The following is a 23,606-nucleotide window of genomic DNA, read 5'->3' as shown; positions in this document are numbered from 1 at the left end:
AGATTGCGGAAAGATGTACACGTTCGCAAGTACTTGCGTAAGTGCTTTCGTGAATCTGGGCCCAGGTATCTATTTACTGCTAGGCCAACCTACCTTGTCAACCTGGTTCCAACTGGAGTTGTGTGTAAAGGTACGGTTGACATAGGTATTGACAACACTCCGCTTGTAAATAACAGGTACATTCTTATATTGGTTTCCTTAGTGTAGCCTGCAGCGTGAAAACCATCATTCATTTCCGAAACTGTTACATCTAGGAAGGTAGACTACCTTCTCTCTCAATTTGTTAAGTGAACCTTAGCACTGAACTTGTCAGCACTGTGGAGAAATTCTCGACAGACCACTGGAACATTATTTAACACAGTGCACAGTTACAAGCCCAATAAGATTTCAACTTAGATTCAACAGAGCAGAAGTTGTTAAACACATGGGGCATAATCTTACTAAAGCGAACATATGAGTCTTAAATACTCATACTCCACTTAAGTAAAACAGAAACAAGAAATAACTAACACTTAATGGGCCAAGCATAGGCTTAGGGCCCGCGCAGGAATATCCCTAAAAAAAAACCCACTGAACTTCGCTGGAATGCATCCTTAAGCTGTAGCAAGTGCACAGTATCAAGTACCTGCAGGAATATGTATCTACAGCAGACACACAGTTTTAGGCCCATATTAACAAGGATTTTCTGTTCTATGGTATCTATGTAGCAAATTTTTTGAGATATATACAAGAGTTGTTACATTCTTGTACAGCCACTAGTACGCGTAGCGTTTCGGGCAGGTCCCTGGAATACGATCCCCGCCGCGAAGAATCGTTGTTACAACCAGTACACATTTTACTGTTGAGTTAAACAGAGGCTACAGTTAAGGATTTGCGCCCAGTAAATCCTCCCCGGCCAGGATACGAACCCATGACAAAGCACTCGCGGAACGCCAGGCGAGTGTCTTACCACTGCACCACGCAGACTGTTCCTTGGTCACCAAAGGGGTAAACACATTTCCGACGCCATCTACTTGTTTATACATGCGCCATCAGGACTCAGAGTGTCACGACTTTAAAGCATGCATCGAGTAACTTCCTAAGTATGCCTTCTGTGATGTCAAGGAAATTACAAACTGGATCCAGATAAATTCTGACCATATACAAGAGTTCCTACATTCTTGTACAGCCACTAGCATGCATAGCGTTTCGGGCAAGTCCTTAATCCTAATGGTCCCCGGAATACGACCCGCCAAATCGTTTAACAACCAGGTACCCATTCACTGCTGAGTGAACAGGGGCTACAATTATGGATTGACGCCCAGTTAATCCTCCCCGGCCAGGATACGAACCCAGGCCAAAGAGCTCGCGAAATGCCAGGAGAGTGATACCACTTCGCCACGGGGACTGCTGCAAGTCTCCGTGGTGTAGTGGTAAGACACTCGCCTGGCGTTCCGCGAGCGCTATGTCATGGGTTCGTATCCTGGCCGGGGAGGATTTACTGGGCGCAATTCCTTAACTGTAGCCTCTGTTTAACGCAACAGTAAAATGTGTACTTGGATGAAAAAACGATTCTTCGCGGCAGGGGATCGTATTCCAGGGACCATAGGATTAAGGACTTGCCCGAAACGCTACGCGTACTAGTGGCTCTACAAGAATGTAACAACTCTTGTATAATATCACCATTCTAATAATCGTGTTTGCTAACTGTAGGCAGTAACTAAGTGACTCTAACCTATCCGCCGCTGCCCACCGGGAAGTCACGCATCATATAGTGATAATTTATCGTATTTGAGTATTTATGGTATTAAATACGTGCAGTGATAATCTTAATAAAACCATTAAGCATTGTAAGTGTACTGTATGCATTAAAATATTTATAGCTGGGCGCGTCTCCTTACACCCGATGCCTCTGTTCACCTAGCAGTAAATAGGCATGGGAGTTAGTCGACTAACTCCGACTAGTCGGGTTCAAGTCACTTCTGGGGTATGGCGTTTTCATTATATATATATATATATATATATATATATATATATATATATATATATATATATATATATATATATATATATATATATATATATATATATATATATATATATATATATATATATATATATATATATATATATATATATATATATATATATATATATATATATATATATATATATATATATATATATATATATATATATATATATATATATATATATATATTTATTAAGGGAAGGGAAGGAAACTATCAGGGGAAAGCGCCAAGCCATTACGACTATAATATATATAGCACTTGGAAGGGATCAGGATAAGGATCTGGGGTGGGACGTGGTGGGGAAGGGTAAGGAATGGTGCCCAACCACTTGGTGGACGGTCGGGGAATTGAACGCCGACCCGCATGAAGCGAGACCGACGCCCTACAGCCCAGCCCAAGTGATTGATTGATTGATTGATAAAGATTAAGCCACCCAAGAGGTGGCACGGGCATGAATAGCCCGTAAGTGATGGCCCTTTTGAGCCATTACCAGTATCAAGAGCTGATACTAGAGATCTGTGGAGGTGCAACTGCACCCTGAGCCCAAATGGTTGGGTAATTATATATAAATTACGCTGAAAACTATATAAATCAGTCTGCAAACACAATATTGGGCTCCTTTGGGTTAGAAATTGGTAAAGTTTGAGAGGAGGAGGCGACGGTGAGCCACAGTCTGGAGCAGTCACCCCTCGTGTCCTCAAGCCACTGTTCACGTCCAGGATTTTATTCTAAATTATCACCATTCCTTCTCGTACTAGAATGACCAGCATGGTTAACAAATATGATGCGTAAGTAGCGATATGTGGAATAGGGCTACTAGATATATATATGTGTGTGTGTATATATATATGCAATATGGAGCCAGGTAAGCTGTCTGGGACTTCGGCAGTTACAGATATATTGACATTTTGTCGGGGGGACAGGCAGCCTGTGTATATGTATATATATACATATACTTTAGGCTTCTGTTGAGGAACCCTATCCCCCTAAGGTCAAACCACTGACCTTATCCAGGATGTGACCCTCACTTCTGTTGTCAAAGCTCTTTGGTATCTATTTACTGCTAGATGAACAAAATCCAACCTTTTTTTCCATTCTGTCCGGGATTCGGACCCAAGATTCCTGAGTGTGAGTCGAGCCCAACTGTACTACTATTTTGCTTGGGGGGTTAGGGAGGTATTTAATGGAGACAGCTCTGGACCCAACAGGTGAGCACTCAAAAAAATAAAAAATAAAAATAAAAAAAATCAAGTTGAGATTATCTGAATATAATAGAACTGCTAACTTGTGAGACAAAGGATATACTGTATAGGTTACAGGTCACTTTGTACATTTGACTTAACCAGAACGTGTATTAAAGCCCAGCAGGCCTAAGCTAGCCTAGCCTAAAGTAATCTGGCCTAGCCTAGGCTAGTCGAGCTGTGCATGCTCCTGCCCATCTCTGCCTAGCCAAGTCATATTTACAGTTTTAGCAATTGGAAATTGAGCTATATGCAAAACTCCCATGTATGAATTGTGAATACAGTACAGTTTTAAAACTCAAATAGCACCTCGAGGACCGTCAAACCATGGTTTGCCATCATTGGGAAGGGGAAGTCTGTTAGGGTGATTGGGGTTACCCCAAGCCATAGGTGGTGAAGTCCACTGCCACTCCCTTGATGCTTTAAATCCCACCCATTATAAATATATAATTATCATTAATTTGTTAAGAACTGATTTACTTGGTAACATTATCTGAACATACCACAAGGGCTGAAATATGCAAAACAGTGGTAAATTATCTAATTGTCAAGTTTAGTCCTCCCCGTGGTGCAGTGGTAAGACACTCGCCCAGCGCTTTGGCCTGAGTTTGTATCCTTAACTGTAGCCCCTATTCACTCGCCTGTAAATGGGTACCTGGTTGTTAAACAATTTGACGGGGCGTATTATGGGGAAAATTAGGATTAAGAACCTGCCCAAAATGCTATGTGTGCTAGTGGCTGTACGAGAATGTAAGAACTCTTGTACAGTATATATATAAATAAAAATAAAAAGTTGACCTCTCAAAATTTAGTTTTTGACAACTGACGAAGCACCCAGCATGACTGGTAAAGAAACGTTTTTTTTTTTTAATGTTTGCCAAATGTTTGACATCCACTGTTGGCTTTCGCTGGCCTCCTCATGTACACGAGGAGGCCTTGGGTGCAAAAGCTGACCTTAAGGAACCCGAAGTGATGAAAACTGCAACGTTAGATATGTAGTTAATTATACAGCATTTACACACATGCTTAGAAAAAGACAGTTTTAAAATTGATGCGAGCTAGGTGAATTTGGTGTACACAGGACTACTAGTGTAAAACAAATGCTCTTTGGCTTAGTAGAGGTTTTGTCTTTAGGCGATTTATTGAGTGTTGTTTTTGACAAATGAAAGATTTTCTTGTCAAGAACTATCCGATATGTGGATTTGTAGATTGATATTTTGCACAGATTTCTCGCATTTAAATGAACACCAAATTACAGGGTTCTGAAGAATTATTTTTTTGGTAACACAAAAAGCCTTTCAAATTATAAAATTTTAACGTGATGTCAACATTGGTACTTTACGTTTACCTTTACGTAGCACAATCGACTTGAGAATGGTCCAGGACGGACCGAAACGTCATCGTCCCTTCACCTTCTAGTGTGTGGTCTGGTCAACATACTTCAGCCATGTTATTGTGACTCATCGCCTGCATTTGGTACTTTACTTTTAAATATTTCCCATACTTAAAAAACACATGACAGATCATGCAATTCATGAGAAACCTGACATTCAGGGCCTTCAAATGCAATTTTTGAGAATCGATTAAACTGCTGATCAATGCTCGTTAATATTTCCTAAATTCAGGTATTTGAAAAAAATACAAAATTCATTGTGTGTGTAGACAACATAACATTAGACAAACTGAATTTGAAAATGTTACAGTGGATTGATTTTGATAATTTTGAGATGTAATTGATTCATTATCAAAGCCATTCAATTTGGAGGCAACAATTTGATGACTTAATATTAGAAAATATTAAGATAAAATAAATAAAATACTCATAATTTTCACATAATTTATAGGTAATCAATTAACTTGTTTGTTTTCTTGCTTGATGCACAAAACTTATTCCCGTGCATAGTTAACTTACTTTTACTAGCTTCTGTAACATCTATATTTAGTAATATACTTGCTCCATATTCTCATTAGTTTATGTGCAGATAATGAAATGGGTCCTGCTAATTCTACATAACCTATCTCTAAGTGTTCCAAATTTCTAGAAGTCCTTCACTAATTCTTGGTCCACTAATTACAATTCCCAAGTCTACAACCACAGTAATTACAATTAATATCTCTTCCCAAGGGTACAGGATCAATCAGGCCAGCCGACAGGTAACCTACCAGATGTTTGGTCAGTTTGGCCAAGCTGAGGTGGTTGTTGTTGTTGTTGTTAAAGATTCGCTACCAGAAACAAAAAGTTCCAGGTAACACGGGCTATGGTGAGCCCGTAGGAAGCTGAGGGGAAGTTTGTAATATAAACCCTCTTCACCAAATTATCATTGGTCTAACTCATAGACTTGAGAAATACTGCAGATGTTTAGTACCATTTACATTCATCGGAAACAATGCGACGGTCGACGAGTCTAGTTCCTCCTCACTCAAGATGCTACAGCCTTGACACAGAGCAGATAGCCAGATTCTGGCTTATTGAGCTTCCACGCTCTCATCCCTCATTTGAGCTTTTTGACCCCCGCCTACATTCAAAGTGCTTCACTATACACTTACCCAGCATCCAAGCTCTCTACCTCCGACTTCGCTCAAGCTTTCAGACCTGCTCCAGGCTTTATCTCGTATATTGTGATACTTGACTACATTACCAACAAACTGACTGTTGTAACCAAGACTATACTAAATAAATATAAAAACTATTGAACTCTATGAGTCTTATCACTCAAATTCATACACATGAACATTTGTTACACTCCTTTGGTCCCATCTGCCTGGCTGATAAATCAATGATGTGTTTTATCACTGGTATTTAAGAATGTAAACTTTTATATATTCACTTTCCAACTATAGTACAAAGTGTGTAGTGCTAAAGAAATGGGGAAATAAATAGTTTCCAAAACAAACTATTTTTATACATATATTGTACAGTGGGGCCTCAATTTACGATGGTAATCCATTCCCAGAGACGTATCGCAAGTCGAAATATCGTAAGTCGAAGTGATTTTTTCCATAAGAAATAAAGGGAATTGAAATAATCCATTCCCCACCCTCCAAAATATTAACTTACAAATACATTTTATACTGAATACAATTATTTTCTCTAACTACAATACAGTACATATGTTTATCTTACCTTTATAGAGGACTCTTGATGGCGTATGGAAGATGGTGATGAGGGGGAAGGAGGAGAGGTGTTACTGTTTGGAAGGGGAGTCCCCTTCCATTATAACATCAGGCAGTGATGACTTCTGGGATACACACACTGGCATGTTTTGCCTGCATACTACTAGGACCTGCTTGTGACTCGCTGCTTGCTTGTCTTGCTAAGAATCTGTCTAAAGACACTTGTTTTTCCCCTACATTTTAACACTTGTCTGTAGTAAGACATCACATTGTCATTTAAAGGTCAATGCAACGGCCTGCTACAGCTTTATCTGGGTGAGTTTTTTCAACAAAACTTTGCAGTTCTTCCCATACTTCACACATTTTCTTACTGAGGAGGGGACATCCTCTGCTGCCTCTACTCACAACTATTATCTTAGGTTGAACCTTACCACTGACTTTAGTGGGACCCATGGCATGATATATAATAATCAGTTTTATGTTCAAAAAGCAAAAAATCACCACAAAAACGAATTTTCTTATAGGCGTGATCATCACTAAACGGGCTGATCTAGTAAACTGAGGCAGGTCAGCCCGTGTGACTGGGAACCACGTGCTCGGTCGACCCAAATGTGTACCAACAAATATCGTTAGTCGACAACACTATCGTCAGCCGAGTCGCATTTTTCGATCAAAACAAATTTACATCGTAAATCGAAATTATCGTAAGTCGAGTTGCCATTGTATATTTTTTTATATTTTACTGTACCAGGGTTTTCTCAATTTTTCAGAATTAACTCTTATCTGTAATTTTCTTTTCAGTCTTAAAACTAATGATGACTCGGGGGAAGAAGATGGTGAAACCCGAGAATCAAAGGAGATGGAGAAGATACTGGTATGTTCATTAAACTGGGGCAGTGCATGGTTTGCCAGTGTTTGAGAATAACTTGTGCCTAAATACTCAATAATGGTGCAACCCTGTATTAATTTAAGTGCAATTTATATAATGACTCGTATACAAAAATGTTATGTTTTCGTTGCCCTCCTCATTTTTTTTGTTTTTTCTTGGTTCTTTCCTCCCATCTTTACTCTCTCTCCCAGATGGGGAAACAGTCTTCAGTTACCTTGTCTTACCTTGTTTTGGTTCTGGGGATCATTGTCCTCGTGTCCTGGTCTCTGCCCAGGTTTCCAGGTTGATGGTCTGGTCAACCAGGCTCTTAGACATACCTGTTCACAGTTTAATGTATAGTACAAGTTATAGCATGGTTAAGAACATAAGAACATAAGAACAAAGGTAACTGCAGAAGGCCTATTGGCCCATACGAGGCAGCTCCTATTCTATAACCACCCAATCCCACTCATATACTTGTCCAACCCGCGCTTGAAACAATCGAGGGACCCCACCTCCACCACGTTACGCGGCAATTGGTTCCACAAATCTACAACCCTGTTACTGAACCAGTATTTACCCAAGTCTTTCCTAAATCTGATCAGGTATCTTTTGGAGGATTATACAGATTAGTCTACATGAGGTATGAGTACCCACCTTGTTGTGGATTATTCGTGACCTGCATTTACTTGTGTTTAAATTTATTAATGCAAATATCCAATTAATAATTATAGAGCGTGTCTGCCATTTGCAGAATATAGTAACATGCCTAGCACCTCCTTTAAGTCGAACATTGACCTCCACTAAATGATAAAGAACAACAAGAGCAAACAATTAAAGTAATTAAAGAGCAAACAGTAAAGTAATTTCCAGCAGTCAATTGTTGTTTCCCATTGTTGTTTCCCCATTGGGAAACAACAATTGACTGCTGGAAATTACTTTAAATAAAAATCAAGAATTAAAGCTGCCTTTCTGGATTTTTGTTTTTTGTTTTTATATATCAAAATGTGTTTTTATATCCAAGTTTTGTAAGGGAAATCTGATAGAGATATTTTGCTATACAACTTTCAATGGGTCACAGAAAATAATATGGTACCTGGTTGATACCTGGTTGATGGGGTTCTGGGAGTTCGTCTACTCCCCAAGCCCGGCCCGAGGCCAGGCTTGACTTGTGAGAGTTTGGTCCACTAGGCTGTTGCTTGGAGCTTAATTAAGGCAAGTTCCAACTCCTGTGCTATGGAAAAAATTAAAAGATAAAATCAGAAACCACGTACAAAACAGTCAAATCATACCATGGAACATAAAAGCAATGTAAAGGATTTGGGTGTAATCATGGCAAAAGACCTTACCTTTAAAAAAAACACATTCCAGTAGCAGCCACAACAGCAAGAAAAATGACAGGTTCGATAACAAGAACTTTTCAAACAAAAGATACCAATGATGATACTTTTTAAGACACTAGTGATCTGAAGAGTGGAATACTGGTGCATAATAACAGCCCCTTTTAAAGCTGGAGAAATTGATGACCTAAGAGTGTACAGAGATCCTTTACTGCTAGAATCCACTCAATAAACCATCTAAATTACCGGTACCAACTAAAATGCCTAAATCTTTATTCTCTGGGGCACAGGCAGGAGAGATACATAATAATTTGCACATGGAAAATATTAGAGGGGGCTGGTTTCAAATCTGCACACAGAAATAGCATCACATGAGACCAGCAGGCATGGCAACTGCAAAATAGCCCAGTTGAAAAGTAGATGTGCAGTAATTATGCAGAGAGAGAACTCTATCAACATCAAAGACTTTTTAACACACACCTTCTACACTACACAACTGGCCGACCATTCATGTGTTCGAAGGAGAACCTGATAAACACCCTCAAAGGATACCTAAATACCCAAGCTGTGATTCATACGTCGGGCTGCCAGCGGCCATGTCTGAAAGTCTAGTTGACCATACCACTGACGAGGAGGCCTAGTCAGTCTCTTTAACAAAAATTTGAATACTATATATAGTAAGCAATTTGTTTGATTCTGCAATTATTATAAAGCTGTTGCTGTTTTCTTATATATCTGAAATTATTTTATATTTGGACTAGCCTTTTAGTTGGCCATTTACAGTAGATATTTTCCAATTTTTTGTCCTGTATTGTATTTATTTAATAAGATTTAATATTTTATTCCAATAGCCTCCAGTTGAGGTCAAGCCAGGTGAACACCGACTCCAGTACACATACTGCATTTGGTTCAGTCGTCGGGCGCCAGGAAAGCAAGCAACAACACAAAATTATGACCAGAACCTGCAGCTAATAGGAAGGTAGGTACAAATTTTGATTATCATTTTAACATTATAAAATTAAAATAGATGTACAGTACATCCATATTTGCGTCATACATGTAAAACTCGGACAATGATTGTTTAAATCATGTGTAATTGTACGATGAGTAAATCATTGTATGACGATGACTGCATTCCCACTCACCTAGTTGTGCTTGTGGGGGGTTGAGCTTTGGCTCTTTGGTCCCACTTCTCAACTGTCAATTAACTGGTGTACAGATTCTTGAGCCTATTGGGTTCTTATCAAATCTTATTTAAAACTGTGTATGGAGTCTGCCTCCACCACATCACTGCCTAATGCATTCCATACTCCGATATTGAAAAAATTCTTTCTAATGTTTCTGCGGTTCATTTGGGTACTAAGTTTCTACCTGTGTCCCCTTGTTAGTGTTCTATCCATGCTAAATAGTTTGTCTTTGTCCACCCTGTCAATTCCTCTGAGAATCTTGTAGATGGTGATCATGTATCCCCTAACTCTTCTGTCTTCCAGTGATGTAAGGCTTAGCTCCTATTACATTTCCTCATAGTTCATGCCTCGGTTCTGGGACTAGTCTGGTGGCATACCTCTAAATCTTCTCTAACTTTGTCTTGTGTTTAACTTGGTATGGATTCTAGGCTGGAGCTGCATACTCCAGAACTGGTCTGATATAAGTGGTATATAAGATTCTGAATGATTCCTTACGCAAGTTTCTATAGGCAGTTCTTATGTTGGCCAATCTATCATATATCACTGATTTGTATTATCCTTTTGATGTGGGCTTCTGGGGACAGGTTCAGTATGATATCAACCCTCGAATCTTTCTCTATATTTGACTCTTGCAGGATTTCACCTACTAGATGGTACCTTGTATTCAGCCTCCTGCTCCCTTCACCTAATTTTATTACTTTACACTTTCCTGAGTTAAACTTTAGTAGCTATTTTCTAGACCATTCCTCTAGTTTGTCCAGGTCGTCCTGTAGTCTCTGTCTATCTTCATCTGTCTTGATTCTTCTCATTATTTTTGCATCATCTGCAAACATTAAGAGGAATGAGTCTATACCCTCTGGAAGATTGTTTACATATATCATACAGGATGGGTCCAAGTACAGAGCCCTGTGGGACTCCACTGGTGACATCTCGCCACTCTGATGTTTTATCTCTGATGTTTTTTCTATCTCGTTCAACAGTTACTCGCTGTTTCCTGTTGCTTAGATACTCCCTTATCCACTGGAGCACCTTACCTTTTACTCCTGCCTGTTTCTCCAACTTTTGTAACAGCCTCTTGTGGAATACTGTGTCAAAGGCTTTCTGACAGTCTAATAAAATTCAATCTGCCCACCCTTCTCTTCTTGCCTAATTTTTGTCCCAATAACATTCCTGATGATAGCCACATTCACTAAGTACACGTAACCACAGGATTTTTTTCATGGGGTCAAGGTAAACTCCATTACATCCATAGAGAGCAATTATATCTATATTTGCATCATACATATAAAACCCAGACAATAGCTGTTTAAATCATTGTATAATGATGACTGCATTACCCCAAGGATCAACCTATGACGACAGCTGCCTAAGGGATAAACATTCTGGCAATCCAGGGCCAATAAGCCTTCACCAGAATCTGTAGTAGTACTGCCAGTGGAGTCATACTAAGTTAAGAACTGGGTCATGCACTTCTTGGTGGAATCCTTTGCCACTTGGAAGAGATGGGACAACACCTGGAGTGTGTGTGTCACACTAATCACCTTTTCTCCGTCAGCTCCTGGACTTATGGAATGGAGGAGCAGAGTTAAACATACGTTTCCAATCTGCATACAGTTATTTAAAGACTTTTTCCTCCTTATTTGCCTCACTTCTCAAAATTTTGTTTAGAATTGTATGCCAATTTGAGTATAAAAGTATATTTCTTTTGTGATATTCTTGTACACATACTTAATACACGTACTTAATACAAATACTCATACACATACTAAGAATACATATATATTCTTAGTAATATTCTTTCTTGGTCAACTTTTGTCCCCTGTTGAATATTCATTATTTTGTCATCACTCTGGAAATGGCTGAGCTTAGTAACCTGTGTTCTAAATCTTAGGTTATAATATGACCGGGATAAGATGTCATCTATTTCTTAACTGGGTAAACCTTATGACCCATTTTACATGCAAGGCAACATTCTTAAAGGAGATTGTATATGTTAGAAAGTAGATATGTTTTAATAAAGAAATCCACAAGGGTCATGATGAGGGTTCGAACCTACGCACGGGATGTTCCCAGATGCGCCTTAGTCAACTGTACCACGACATGATCAAAAGGCGTTATCTTCCTATCTTGAGATGATTTCGGGGCTTTAGTGTCCCCGCGGCCTGGTCCTCAACCAGGCCTCCACCCCCAGGAAGCAGCCCGTGACAGCTGACTAACACCCAGGTACCTATTTTACTGCTAGGTAACAGGGGCATAGGGTGAAAGAAACTCTGCCCATTGTTTCTCACTGGCGCCCGGGATCGAACCCGGAACCACAGGATCACAAGTCCAGCGTGCTGTCCGCTCGGCCGACTGGCTCCCTACGAGCATTAGGTTCATTAGGTTCTGCGTGCATAGGCGTGCGTGCGTGCGTTAGGTTCGTAGCCTCATCATGACCCTTGTGGATTTGTTCATTCGATATATCGCATTATTGTGATTTCTGTGTTTATAGATATGGTTTATTTAAATGTAATTATATATACAGTACTGTATATTGCAAATTGCTGTCACTCAGTTTCTCCTGGAGATTGTTTTAAATTTTAGGCTTTGTCGTACCATCGTAATGTGACATTTGCTAACGTTTTCCAGGTTTGCTTCTGTGGAACAGTTTTGGGGTTTCTACAGTTATTTAGCCCGGCCAACTCATCTTGCATCACACTCTGACATTCATATTTTTAAAGATGGAATAAAGCCCATGTGGGAGGTAAATGTTAGAGGGAATTTATTACTTGTGATACTTAGAAATACTTTATGGTGGGTGCTCCAAAATCTGTATGGCATAGTTCCCGACCTGATTCAGATTCGTGAATTCTTTAGATTTCTGAATAATTGACCATTTTTGGTAATTACATAAAAAAAAATTTCCAGCTTTTTTTTTTTATAGCTAATGACTTGTCAAACTCAAAGGAAAATCAACTATCGACTTTTGAATTAACTTTTTCTCGGTGAGTTTCTCATGAAAAACTACTTTTTCTATGCTTGAACTCATTTAAAGGAAAATTAATACCGCAATTAGAGAAATTTCACAGGAGGTACCATTTATACGCATCATTTTACCATGATCTATGGGTAAATTATACTCGGCAAAATCTTAATTGCAACTTGTCATGTAATGGATATCTACCAATAAAACCTGACTGCATGGAAATATCACCACCCTTGCTATTTCATTCTAAACTGGCCTCTAAGCCTTATTTTGTATAGGCTTAGAGGCTAGTGTCCTCATGCTTAAGATAAGGATTATCAACAGGGGGATACGAGCATCAGTAAGATACGAGCAATTTAGAGTACTGGTCTGGTAACCAGTACTCCAAATGGTATAGTTAGCATTAAAAATACTCTTTTTAGATACATGGGGAAGAGAGGGGGTTGGATGTAGACGAGTACCACCCAGATTGAGCCAACAGGTCTGCTACAGTGACTCTAACTCATGTTTGTATGGTCCCTTAACAGTCAACCTAGCAAATACCTTTTCATGCTGAAAGCTTTATTTTGCTCAGGATTTTGTATTAAATATTGTGGGGAACCTGTTCAAATTTTGACACATGCTATGAGCCGAAACTCTAACTTTTGCTGAAAGATAATAAAATACAAAAAATATAAGTAAAATTAAAATTTCTTTATATGATGACCCCTCTGGAATTCATATCTTTATCAGACAAATCTAAATTTTAAGGGCTTCAATCTGGTGCTTGGAATTGGTCCATTTAGAGGAATTTGCGATATGCAAGACTTGGTTTTGGAGGTCCCATTGTAATTTTGTTATTTTTTTTGTTAGCATGAGAAATATTGACTGACAATGACATTAATGATAATTATATACTTTGTTACCATAGCTGTTTCTCTTAATTTTTTTAAAGGATGGTGCAAATAAAAATGGGGGAAAATGGATTGTGCGTTTACGGAAAGGACTGTCTTCACGGTGTTGGGAGAACATGATCTTGGCAATGCTAGGGGAGCAATTCTTGGTTGGAGACGAGATTTGTGGTGCTGTTATATCTGTTCGATTTCAGGCAAGTCCTAACTTTACCTCTGTTTAAAGAATGCTTTCTCCAGGAAAAAGCTTTGTTAAATTATTGTTATCTGTTAATAATGTTCAAATCTGCTAATATATTTTTTATTAATTTTTCTGGGTTGGAGCTGAGTACTGTTCTGGTGCACGTCTCTGGTGCCACAGACACATGCACAAAACCTACCAGGCCTCTAGACTTGTTCAGGCCTGCAGAACACCAGGTGCCAGATTCACGAAGCAGATATGCAAGTACTTACGAACGTGAACATCTTTCCTCAATTTTTGACGGCTTTGGTTACATTTATTAAACCGTTTACAAGCATGAAAACTTCCCAATCAACTGTTGTTATTGTTATGAACCGCCTCCTGGTGCTTTGGAGCTCATTAACTGTTTAATAATTGTAAACAAAGCCGCCAAAGATTGAGAAAAGATGTACAGGTTCGTAAGTGCTTGCGTAACTGTTTTGTGAATCTGGCCCCAGGGCCAGAATCAGGCATGCTGGTAGAGACAAAGGAAGCATGGAGATCAGAAATTAACATCAAATCCTATACTGATTCCATTTTTTTTTATCTTTTGATCTCTGGCACTCATATAGTTTCCATTGAATCAATCATGTTTTCCAGTTCTGTATCTCTGTTTGGCTTCAGTCTCAACTAACAATCAGGGATCTTGAGTTGGATTCCCAGGCAGAACAGAAATGGGCAAGTTTTCTTTTGCTTCATGAGTTTATTCACCAAGAAGTAAATAGGTACCCAAGGTTTATGTAGCTGTTACGGGGTTGTCTTGGGGAGGGTCAGTGGTTCGATCTTGGGGGAGGGGGGGGGGAAGGAGTGCAATTTAAGCTCCAGATACATATAGGGTTCCTGTTCCCAACAATGAATTATATATATATCAAAATTTTGCATGCGTATTTTGTTTATTTCCTTGCATAACAAATCTTTATGTATAGTGTTCTCTCTTGAAGTAGTTTCTCTGCTGTCTCACATTCCCCAGCTTCTTATAGATTATAACATAAAGTATATTTAATTTCTAAAAAGAACTGGTTGCTCTTACCTAGTGGAGGCAGGTTTTAAAGTTCAAAATTTTCTTTCCTGATAAATATCGGATACATCATTGATGGAATGTTCCCCTTTCCTCAGTTTCCTGCCCTGCCTAACATGCTGAGATCTGAATGTCTCCAGGTTGACATTCACAAATCTTCCAGTCTATATTTTCTGTGTTTCCCTGTAGGCCTCCCAGTCTAATGAGGCCAAAGCAGGCAATGAGTCACAGTAACATGGCTAAATTATGTTGACCAGAGCACACACTAGAAGGTGAAGGGACGATGACGTTTCAGTCCGTCCTGGACCATTCTCAAGTCGATTCGACTTGAGAATGGTCCAGGACGGACTGAAACGTCGTTGTCTCTTCACCTTCTAGTGTGTGGTCTGGTCATCATAATGAGTCCAAATTAATCACCATCTTTCATGATAATGCTTCTAAATTTAGTTATTCTTTGACTAGCACAGTGATGTCTCAACCTTTTCAGTGTCTTCTATCATATCTCCAAATTAAGCAGTCCTTTGGGAATACTGTACAATCACATTTCTATTTCTATGCATCAATATCAGGTATTTTTCAGCTGAATTAAATTATTTAACTCCATTGTTTTTATCTTTGCCCCCATCTATGTTGGTATAGGTTCCTTCCTCTTTTATTGTTTACTTCCCTTCAGTCTAATGCTTTTGAAGGTTTGTTTTCATGGTCCATTCACATGTTCCCTGAGTCCTATCACCTTTTAGAAAAAAAATCTTAATGCCTACACTCATTAACTCGTTTTGCTTCATTGAGGTTCCGTTTTAGTTGTTCAGTCTTCCTTTGATCAGACATTTCCTAACATTTTAACTGTGCATACCAACCAGGGTCATTTCATCAGCAGTGTGCATGTCAACCAGGGTTAATTTTAGGTCTAGCACAAGATTTAAAACTCCTACGGTTACACTGGGCTTCCATCCACTTTCTCAGGTCTCCAATAAACAGACTCCATCTTGGCATTCATCCCCAACTATCCGAGTGGTTGGGTACCATTCCTCCCCCCTCCCCTTCCTCGTTCCTTCTCAAATTCTTATCCTGATCCCTTCCAAGTGCTATATAGTTGTAATGGCTTGGCACTTTCTCCTGATAGCTCCCTTCCCTTTCCTTGGTAAACAAAAATCTTGGGCACCCCACCTTGGTGTGAGGGGCCCCTCAGTTCTAACACAGCAACCATGGGTAGCTTATACAGCAGCAGCAGCTAACACTACTACCACCAACCTGCTGTTCATGCCCACAGCATCACTTATTGTTGATGAAATGAAATAAATATCTGCAATTATTTATTGATGATTGTGACATAGAAGACCCTGACAGTGATAAAAGATTATGTACTGTACAAGGTTCAGGTTTCAGTAAATTTCAATTCTGGTGAGCAAGGCAGACAGCAGTGGCGCACAACCTCAGTTTGGTGCCTCTACTACTCACGTGATGGGATTTTGCATTCCTTTAGCAAATTAACATGTGAAAATTATTCATATTCAGGATTCAGTGACCAGGACTGATAATTATGGAAATGTTTTGGGTAGAGTTAACAATGTGTGTAGTACATTTGGCAATACCTTGCATTGTCAGGTGATTTTGGTAATTGGCGAGCATGTGAGGCTATTCTGTTTTTGAATTAATGTGTTATTGGATTAATGGTTCTGAGATTATCACACTCGTCAGAACTGTTTAGTAGTTTGCAACAGTGCACAAACATGTAGATATTTATATATAACATGTAAATATGGTGTGATAATATCAAAAACAGTATTTTATTGTTCTAATATTATATTGTGGTGTGCTTTTTACTGTAAAGTACTTAAAACAATAAACCTGTGTATACTGATGCTGTACACATTGTGATATACTATAAATAACATTATTGACAGCCCAATGCATCACTGCACTTGTGAACCATAGTAAAAATGTTAAAAACACAAAGATAATTAAATATAATCAATGCATGTTTATACAACTTTAGTGCAAAATGTGCGAGGCTTAAAATGTCTTCGTTATTACTGCATTATTAGCTGATTATTGTATATGCACTTGATTACAGTGCTTAGTATATTTTGGCTGAATACAAAAGTGTTATTTGTATTGTGTAAAAATAACACTCCTCTATTTTCTTCAACACTAATTTATTTTCACAGGAGGACATAATCTCTGTTTGGAATCGCACTGCACAGGACACACTCACTACAGGGCGAATTCGTGACACTCTGAAACGAGTCCTTAACCTTCCTCCTAATACAGTTATGGAGTACAAAACTCACAATGATTCCCTCAAGTAAGTTGCTAATGTCAGCTTGTGTTCATAGAACTTGCCTTGTGTTTGGTTACAGTGAAAGTTTAAGATATTATGATATCTGTTAGTGTGAATTATTTTTACTTATTTTCAAGGTAGCTTGATTAGACCAGATATGCAGCCAATTTTAAGCTGCATTTTGGAGCATTGGTTTCATTTAGTTGTTTCATACAGTCCTGAGCTCTTGACTGCATGTATTAAATTTCTAAGTTTGCTTTTCTTTGCATGCTGGACAAGTGCTTGTCTTGCTTTTGAATAATGAAATCTGGCATTAAAAATGTAAACCAAAGTTTAGGTTTTAGAATTGTTGATAACATTGTTTTTAATAGAATATTCTAAAAGTTTACATGAAAAATACACTATTCTGTTGGGCATAAAAAAGTATTAATCATTTTACATGAGCCTTAATCACTTACAATTTGTATGAATTTTGTTATTAATATTTGTTAAATGTTTTACACTTCCTTACCCATGTGGCTTCTTGTACTGACCCTCCTGTAGGCACACCCACTCCACGTCCAGCCTACTTCGGAAACCTGGCCCTCCTATGAGGCATGACCTACCGCACTGATGTCTGTATCCTCCACCCCCTCCCCTCTCCTGGGTGTGAGGAGATGGTAGGGGAGGTGGGGTGGGGAAAAGAGGTCAAGACGACCATCATACCCTTTGCTGTGTGAGTGCGTGTTTATGTGTGTCAAGTTGCAACTGTGATCATTGTATATATACAGTGTAGGTGATGTATGAAGTAAGTTCCAAACACAATTACCGTATGTTTTCTGGGGACGCGTTTGAGACTAACCAGCCGATTTTGTTGTTGCTGAAAGTCTATGCTGTATTGATATTATTATTTGAATTATAGTTGTAAATATGTTGTTACTTGTACAGTATTATATTTTCCCAGTATGGATACATTATGGTTTAGTTTGATTTAAATACTGTATCTATATATATTGTTCACAGCCTGTGTTCTAGTCACATCTTCACATCTCTTTTTTTCACATTTTCTGCATAAAATCAACATTTTCATGCTGATTTTTTTATCTGCAAAAGATTACATAAAGCTGTGATTTGTGTTTTTTGTCTATCTGATATAAGAATGGTGAAAAGCAATGGTGAAACGTAAGTGTCCTGACATACAGAGTTTTTCACTGCGCTTGGGCTTGATTTTGTTTATTTCTGTATTCTGCTAGACAAGAAACTGAATATCCATCACTATTTTTTTTCCAGGGATATTCCTGCACGGCCCCTAAGCCTCTGGCTGGCCCACTAAGTGTTGCTTGTTTCTGTTTTACTTAGGTGAAGTATAAATACTTATGACTCGTATGGTCGCTTTAGTAAGATTTTGCCTCATGTGTTTAAAAATTTCTTCTGCTCTGTTGAATGTTGCCCCATTTGTAAGTACTATAGGTTAAGATTGATATCTTAAGAGCTATGTCTACTGATTTAAATGCTAGTGCTACTGGTAATTTACATTTATTTATAAATATGGAATTCCATGGGGTCTGAACCTGGGGCTTATTGAATGGGCATGTTGTCAATGTCTTTCAAAATCTGCAGTGTTCATGTTGATATCAGTTATATTGCTAGGGGGTTTGGATATCCTTCGTAATGAAACTGTCCAGGTCTGCCATTTTCGTGTTGTTTATTATGCTGCTAAACACAGCCTCATGCTGATCTTTTTGGAATTCAATAATTTTTTTATCATCCTCTGTGTATGAGCCTTCATTTGTAAGTATAGGTCAAGTATTTATGGAGGCTTTGATTTTGATTTCACATATGTGAAGAAATATTTTGTAGCATTCTTCGTATCTTGTGTAGTTTTCTGTTCCAATTTATTTTCTTCTGTCTGGTTTGATTCAGTTTCTGCTTTAATTCTTCAATCTCCCTGTTGAAATTATTTTTATCTGTTGGATTAGTTATATCTGCTAAAGCATTTTCGCTTTTTTTTTTCCTCCTTCAGTAGTGTCATCTGCATTTTCTTTCCAAGTTGGTTCTCTTCCTTACCTGCCAATGAAAATTTTTAAGCAGACTTTGTATAAGACAATCCACAAGAGCTGTGATGAAGATCCGAACCTATGTGTTGGGAACACCCAGCACCTTTATTTATACTTTTGAGACTTTACTGTTAGGTAAAGCTGTAAATTTCCTCGGTGTTTTACCTAGAGAACAGGGCGGGTGTTCCGGTTGCTCCTTATTGGTTCCTCGGTTCTCTGGGCAGGTTCCTCACATCCATTTGTGTGCTTCTGCTTCCAGTTGAGTTGTCTTAGTTTTGCAAGAGTGGTGCTCTACTTCCCAAGCGAGTTTGCAAAGTCTCTGCATCTGTGAGGGCCTTGGATTCCATTGTGGTATCCTGTTTTTCCCTGTGGATGTTTGTCATTTCATCCAGCTTCCTCTTTCTCCTTGACTAGGCCTTTTCTGATCCAATGTGGGTTTCTTGGTTTAATGGTGCTTTTAACATCCTGTCTCGATTGAGAGATTGGTTTCCTCCACTTGGACATTTCCAGTTCTTAAGTTTTTGATATACCTACGAGTGCCTTGAGGCACCATGAGCACCACCAGTCGAGCGTTTTAAGGCACTTTGTGCAATGCAGGGGTTAAGTTTTCATATGTGTGTTTTTTCTCTGGTCTTGTATGCCGTAAGAAGTTGACTCGGAGAGCATCGTGGAAGCCTTGGCTCAAAAGTAGAATATCAAGCTTAATGAAGCATTCCTTGTTGAGCCCGTCCCTTGTATGCTCCAGTCGCCATCATTTTTCCTCTTGTCTTCATTGTCTGCCATCCATAATTACATGACAAGACCATGAATCCTGGATTGGTCGTATAGACTCTGACTTGGGGATAATTTGACAAACTGGCTGAGAAAGAAGTATTTCATAACAATCCGTACACTCTTCTATATAACTACATAATTTGTTAAATACTTTATCAGTAGGATTGTCTACTGTATCCAATCCCTTGTAGAAATGACCTGCTGTTACTACAGGTATTGTATTCTGCTGGATTAGGTTTTGCTCTACTGGGTTTCCGCAAAGAAAATGGTAGCACTACGTGGTATATTACAATGGCTAAGAGAAATATCTAGAATGTATATTAAAGCTTTAGATGGAATTTGTATGAAAATGTTACATATCATGCAATTTTCTCACTGTTCAAATGTGGGAGAAACGGTTGTCTGGAAAAAAGGAAGGCTTTAATTAAGGCAGAAACTTTGTATGACACTTGACTAGAGTCTTCTCTCAATGGTGCTTGTGTAGGCAGTTATGTCTTGTATCCACACTCTTCTTTGGAAAAAGAAAATGGCAAATAGCAGTATTCATAAACAGCATAGTTAAAAAAAAAAAGTCGTAATGTCAACAGTGTTGGAAACGCATTCGCAACAGTTCTATTAATGCAAGTACTGTACTGTAATTAGATATTAGAAAACTTTGCTTTGTGTGTTGAATTAACCTGTTTAATTAGCCGTGTTGAATATGTCTTGCGTTTTAAATATTTTTTTTTTTAATTTTAATTATTTTAAATAAAAAGGAGTCAACCATGGTCCTTTAAGTAGCTCTAAGTAATACCATACTGTTTATTTGGGGAGTCTGTCATTATGTAGTTTCACAGTGAATGTGTTAATTTTGCCAAGGAAATTTGTCATATAATTTTTAGTACAGTACATTATTTTCTTTTAGCTTGAGCTTATATCTAACTTTAGTGATTTTGGGACTAGTATTAAATATAAATGTTTTCTCTTAAATTATAGTGCATTCAATCACATGATGGTTCACTTGATAAAGTAATTTCATTTAACTCTTTTGCTGTGCTAAATGATAGCAATTGATTCTCGAAAAATGACCCTAGAACATGAAAAGTAACTTGAGTAAAAAAATAAAAATTAGCTGCTTGTCAATATCTAATTTTTTTTGTACATCAGTCCTTGGTAACGAATAGGGCTAAAAATAATGTTGTCTCAGCTAAATGGTTAATAGTTACGAGTGATAAGATCGAGTTTTACTCGGCATTTTGGATAGTTTTCCGTTTAAAATTATAATTTCATATCCATTAGAGTATAAGAGTTCTTGCTTGATATATTGTTAGAATGTATATTTATAATTATTTAAAAACCAGTATAAAAGTTTAATATATAATTTATCCAATAAATTCTCAAAACAGGAAACTAAATTTAATTTTACTTGATACAGGCAGTGTACCTCACAACCCTCTAATCCAAACTAAATGATGGGAAGGTCGGCAAGGCACACGAAAGTTTGAGAATTGAGTGGCATGATGCTGTTGGAACTTCGCAGAGACTGGCGATGTGATAATCTTAATTGAAAATGTAAAATGGATATATGGTGCATTATATAAATGTTTTGCCTTACAATCTCTCTCTTTTTTTTTTTTTCTTTATGCCTTCTTTGAAGTCTGTGGTATAATTGATCATGTAAGTATTTTTTAAATACGAATCCCACTGCTTCAGCTGTAAATTGTCATCACTATATTTATTATCCTGAACAATGGTACAAAACTTTTATAAATATTAGTGACATAATTTGTAATAGGATGAGATGAGCCACTGTTCAGCCAATGAGCGAATTAACGTGATTTATTCAAAGAATCGCCACAAGGAATGGAATTCAGGAAAATTATTTATTTTTTACATTCTCCTGGTAATGTTTCCCATTGTTATATGCACTCAGCATTTTTGTATCTGGAGCTTACCTGATCATTTTTATCTAAAATACTTAGAATTGTCAATGTTCTAATTTTATATTGTGCCTTTATGATCATTACTAAGCTATGCTGCTACTGTTCAGAAAATACAGGTTATGGTATATTTATGCAAGATTTATTTCATTCCCATATTGGTATATTCATTAACCATTTTTATCAATTGGTGTAGTAGTACAGTAATAGTAACAGTAGTCAGAATATGAGACAGATGAACATTTAACTTTATGAACTGATTAATAAATATGCATGAATGTCTTAGGAGTGGTAGCTATAGTGCCTACTCAATACTCCATTATAAACAGTGGTCCTAATTAAACTTTTTTGTTAGTGGGCGATAGGTAAACAATATTTTCTATCTTCTCTGGAATTTGAATTAATGAATGGCCCTCGTACCCAATGAAAGAATAATGAAAATGATGAATAGGTGGAATTTTTTTTTTTTAAATGCACTATACTAAGAGCAATCAAACCCATGTTGACCAGACCACACACCAGAAAGTGAAGGGACGACGACATTTCGGTCCGTCCTGGACCATTCTCAAGTCAATTGTGATGATTGAAGTTGTTGTTATAGATTCAGCTACTGGGAACAAAAATATGATTGAAGGAGAAGGCAATAAATAGGCAGAAGAAAGCAGGAGGAGAAGAATTCAAATTCAAATGTTTATTTAGGTAAAGTACATACATACAAGGGGTGATACAAATATTGATGAATTTATTGATAGAGCTAGTACATACAATGCAAGGCAAAGGTAGGGAAGAAAAGGTGTAATAAAGAGGATAGTAAGAATGAGAAAACAAGAACACAAGAACAAAGATAACTGCAAAAGGCCCATTGGCCCATACGAGGCAGCTCCTATTTATACCACCCAATAAGAAGGGGATAGTAAAAGGAATAAGAAGGGGAAATAGTAGGAATAAGTAAGAGAAAACAATGGAAAGAAAAAGAAAGAAAGATAAATAGAAGTGTAAGCTTATGTTAGGTCATGTTTGTTAGAAAGTTTAGAGCATTTAACCATATACTGTGAAAGGGAAGAGTCAACAGCAACAAAGCCAGGACTCAAGTTCATGTTGGGTACGTTGTGTATTAGAGCCGATTCAACGAGACGGCATCTGTGTAGAGTAGAGACAGAAAAGATAATTTTAAAGGAAGACCAATCAATAGGATGATTAGAATCCCTAACATGACAGAAGAGAGCATTGTTTGTGTCAGCAGACTTAACACTTCTTTTGTGTTCTTTAAGTATCATTAAGTGTACGGCCAGTTTTGCCAAAGTATTGGAGAGGACAAGACGAACATCAAACCAATCAAACCCATATTTCAGATGTAGGAATCGTTGGTTGTCACAATAGCTAGGTTATGTACTGGCCACATGCTTAACTCGTGGGTACTTAATGGAGCACCATTAATTGATGGAGCTCCTAATTGTCGGAACAGCAATGTGTCTCGCAGTTGTGTACTGTACCTCCTTGTAGAATTTTCAAGACAATCGTATGTCTTGCTTTCCTTATGACCCTCGGGGTAATTTGTCCTTCGATAGAATCCTTGGTGAATCTGATACCTTTGATGTTGCCCGCCTTATGTCCTTTTATTTATTTATTTATTTATTTATTTATTTATTTATATGCAAGGTACATTGGGTTGTGAGAGTACAGAACATTGCTGTTTTTACATTCCTGCAAAGCTACTAATACATGGAATTTCAGGCAGGTT

At 37.9% G+C, this 23,606-nt stretch overlaps 1 protein-coding gene across 3 annotated transcripts; it reads left to right on the top strand.

Annotated features, from left to right (window-relative positions):
* The first annotated feature begins 2,643 nt into the window (after positions 1-2,643).
* Positions 2,644-21,997, top strand: eIF4EHP (eukaryotic translation initiation factor 4E homologous protein). 3 transcript variants are annotated; one of them, XR_006773922.2, is made up of 8 exons: positions 2,644-2,800; positions 7,169-7,241; positions 9,427-9,554; positions 12,391-12,505; positions 13,662-13,814; positions 17,024-17,160; positions 17,680-17,851; positions 21,361-21,997. XR_006773922.2 is itself a non-coding variant. In XM_045756666.2 (7 exons), exons 1-7 carry the CDS (start codon positions 2,772-2,774, stop codon positions 21,392-21,394), a joined length of 669 nt encoding a protein of 222 aa, XP_045612622.1. In that variant the 5' UTR covers positions 2,644-2,771; the 3' UTR covers positions 21,395-21,542. The 3 variants fall into 3 exon arrangements, 1 of the variants encoding a protein (XP_045612622.1); XR_011222789.1 differs by lacking the exon at positions 2,644-2,800 and adding an exon at positions 6,892-7,071; XM_045756666.2 differs by lacking the exon at positions 17,680-17,851 and having other exon boundaries at positions 21,361-21,542.
* Positions 21,998-23,606: the final 1,609 nt, after the last annotated feature.

Source organism: Procambarus clarkii, chromosome 53, assembly GCF_040958095.1.
Source record: "Procambarus clarkii isolate CNS0578487 chromosome 53, FALCON_Pclarkii_2.0, whole genome shotgun sequence".
NCBI lineage: Eukaryota > Metazoa > Arthropoda > Malacostraca > Decapoda > Cambaridae > Procambarus > Procambarus clarkii.
Note: the sequence above shows the minus strand (reverse complement) of the source record. Positions and strands in the feature narration are given on the sequence as shown.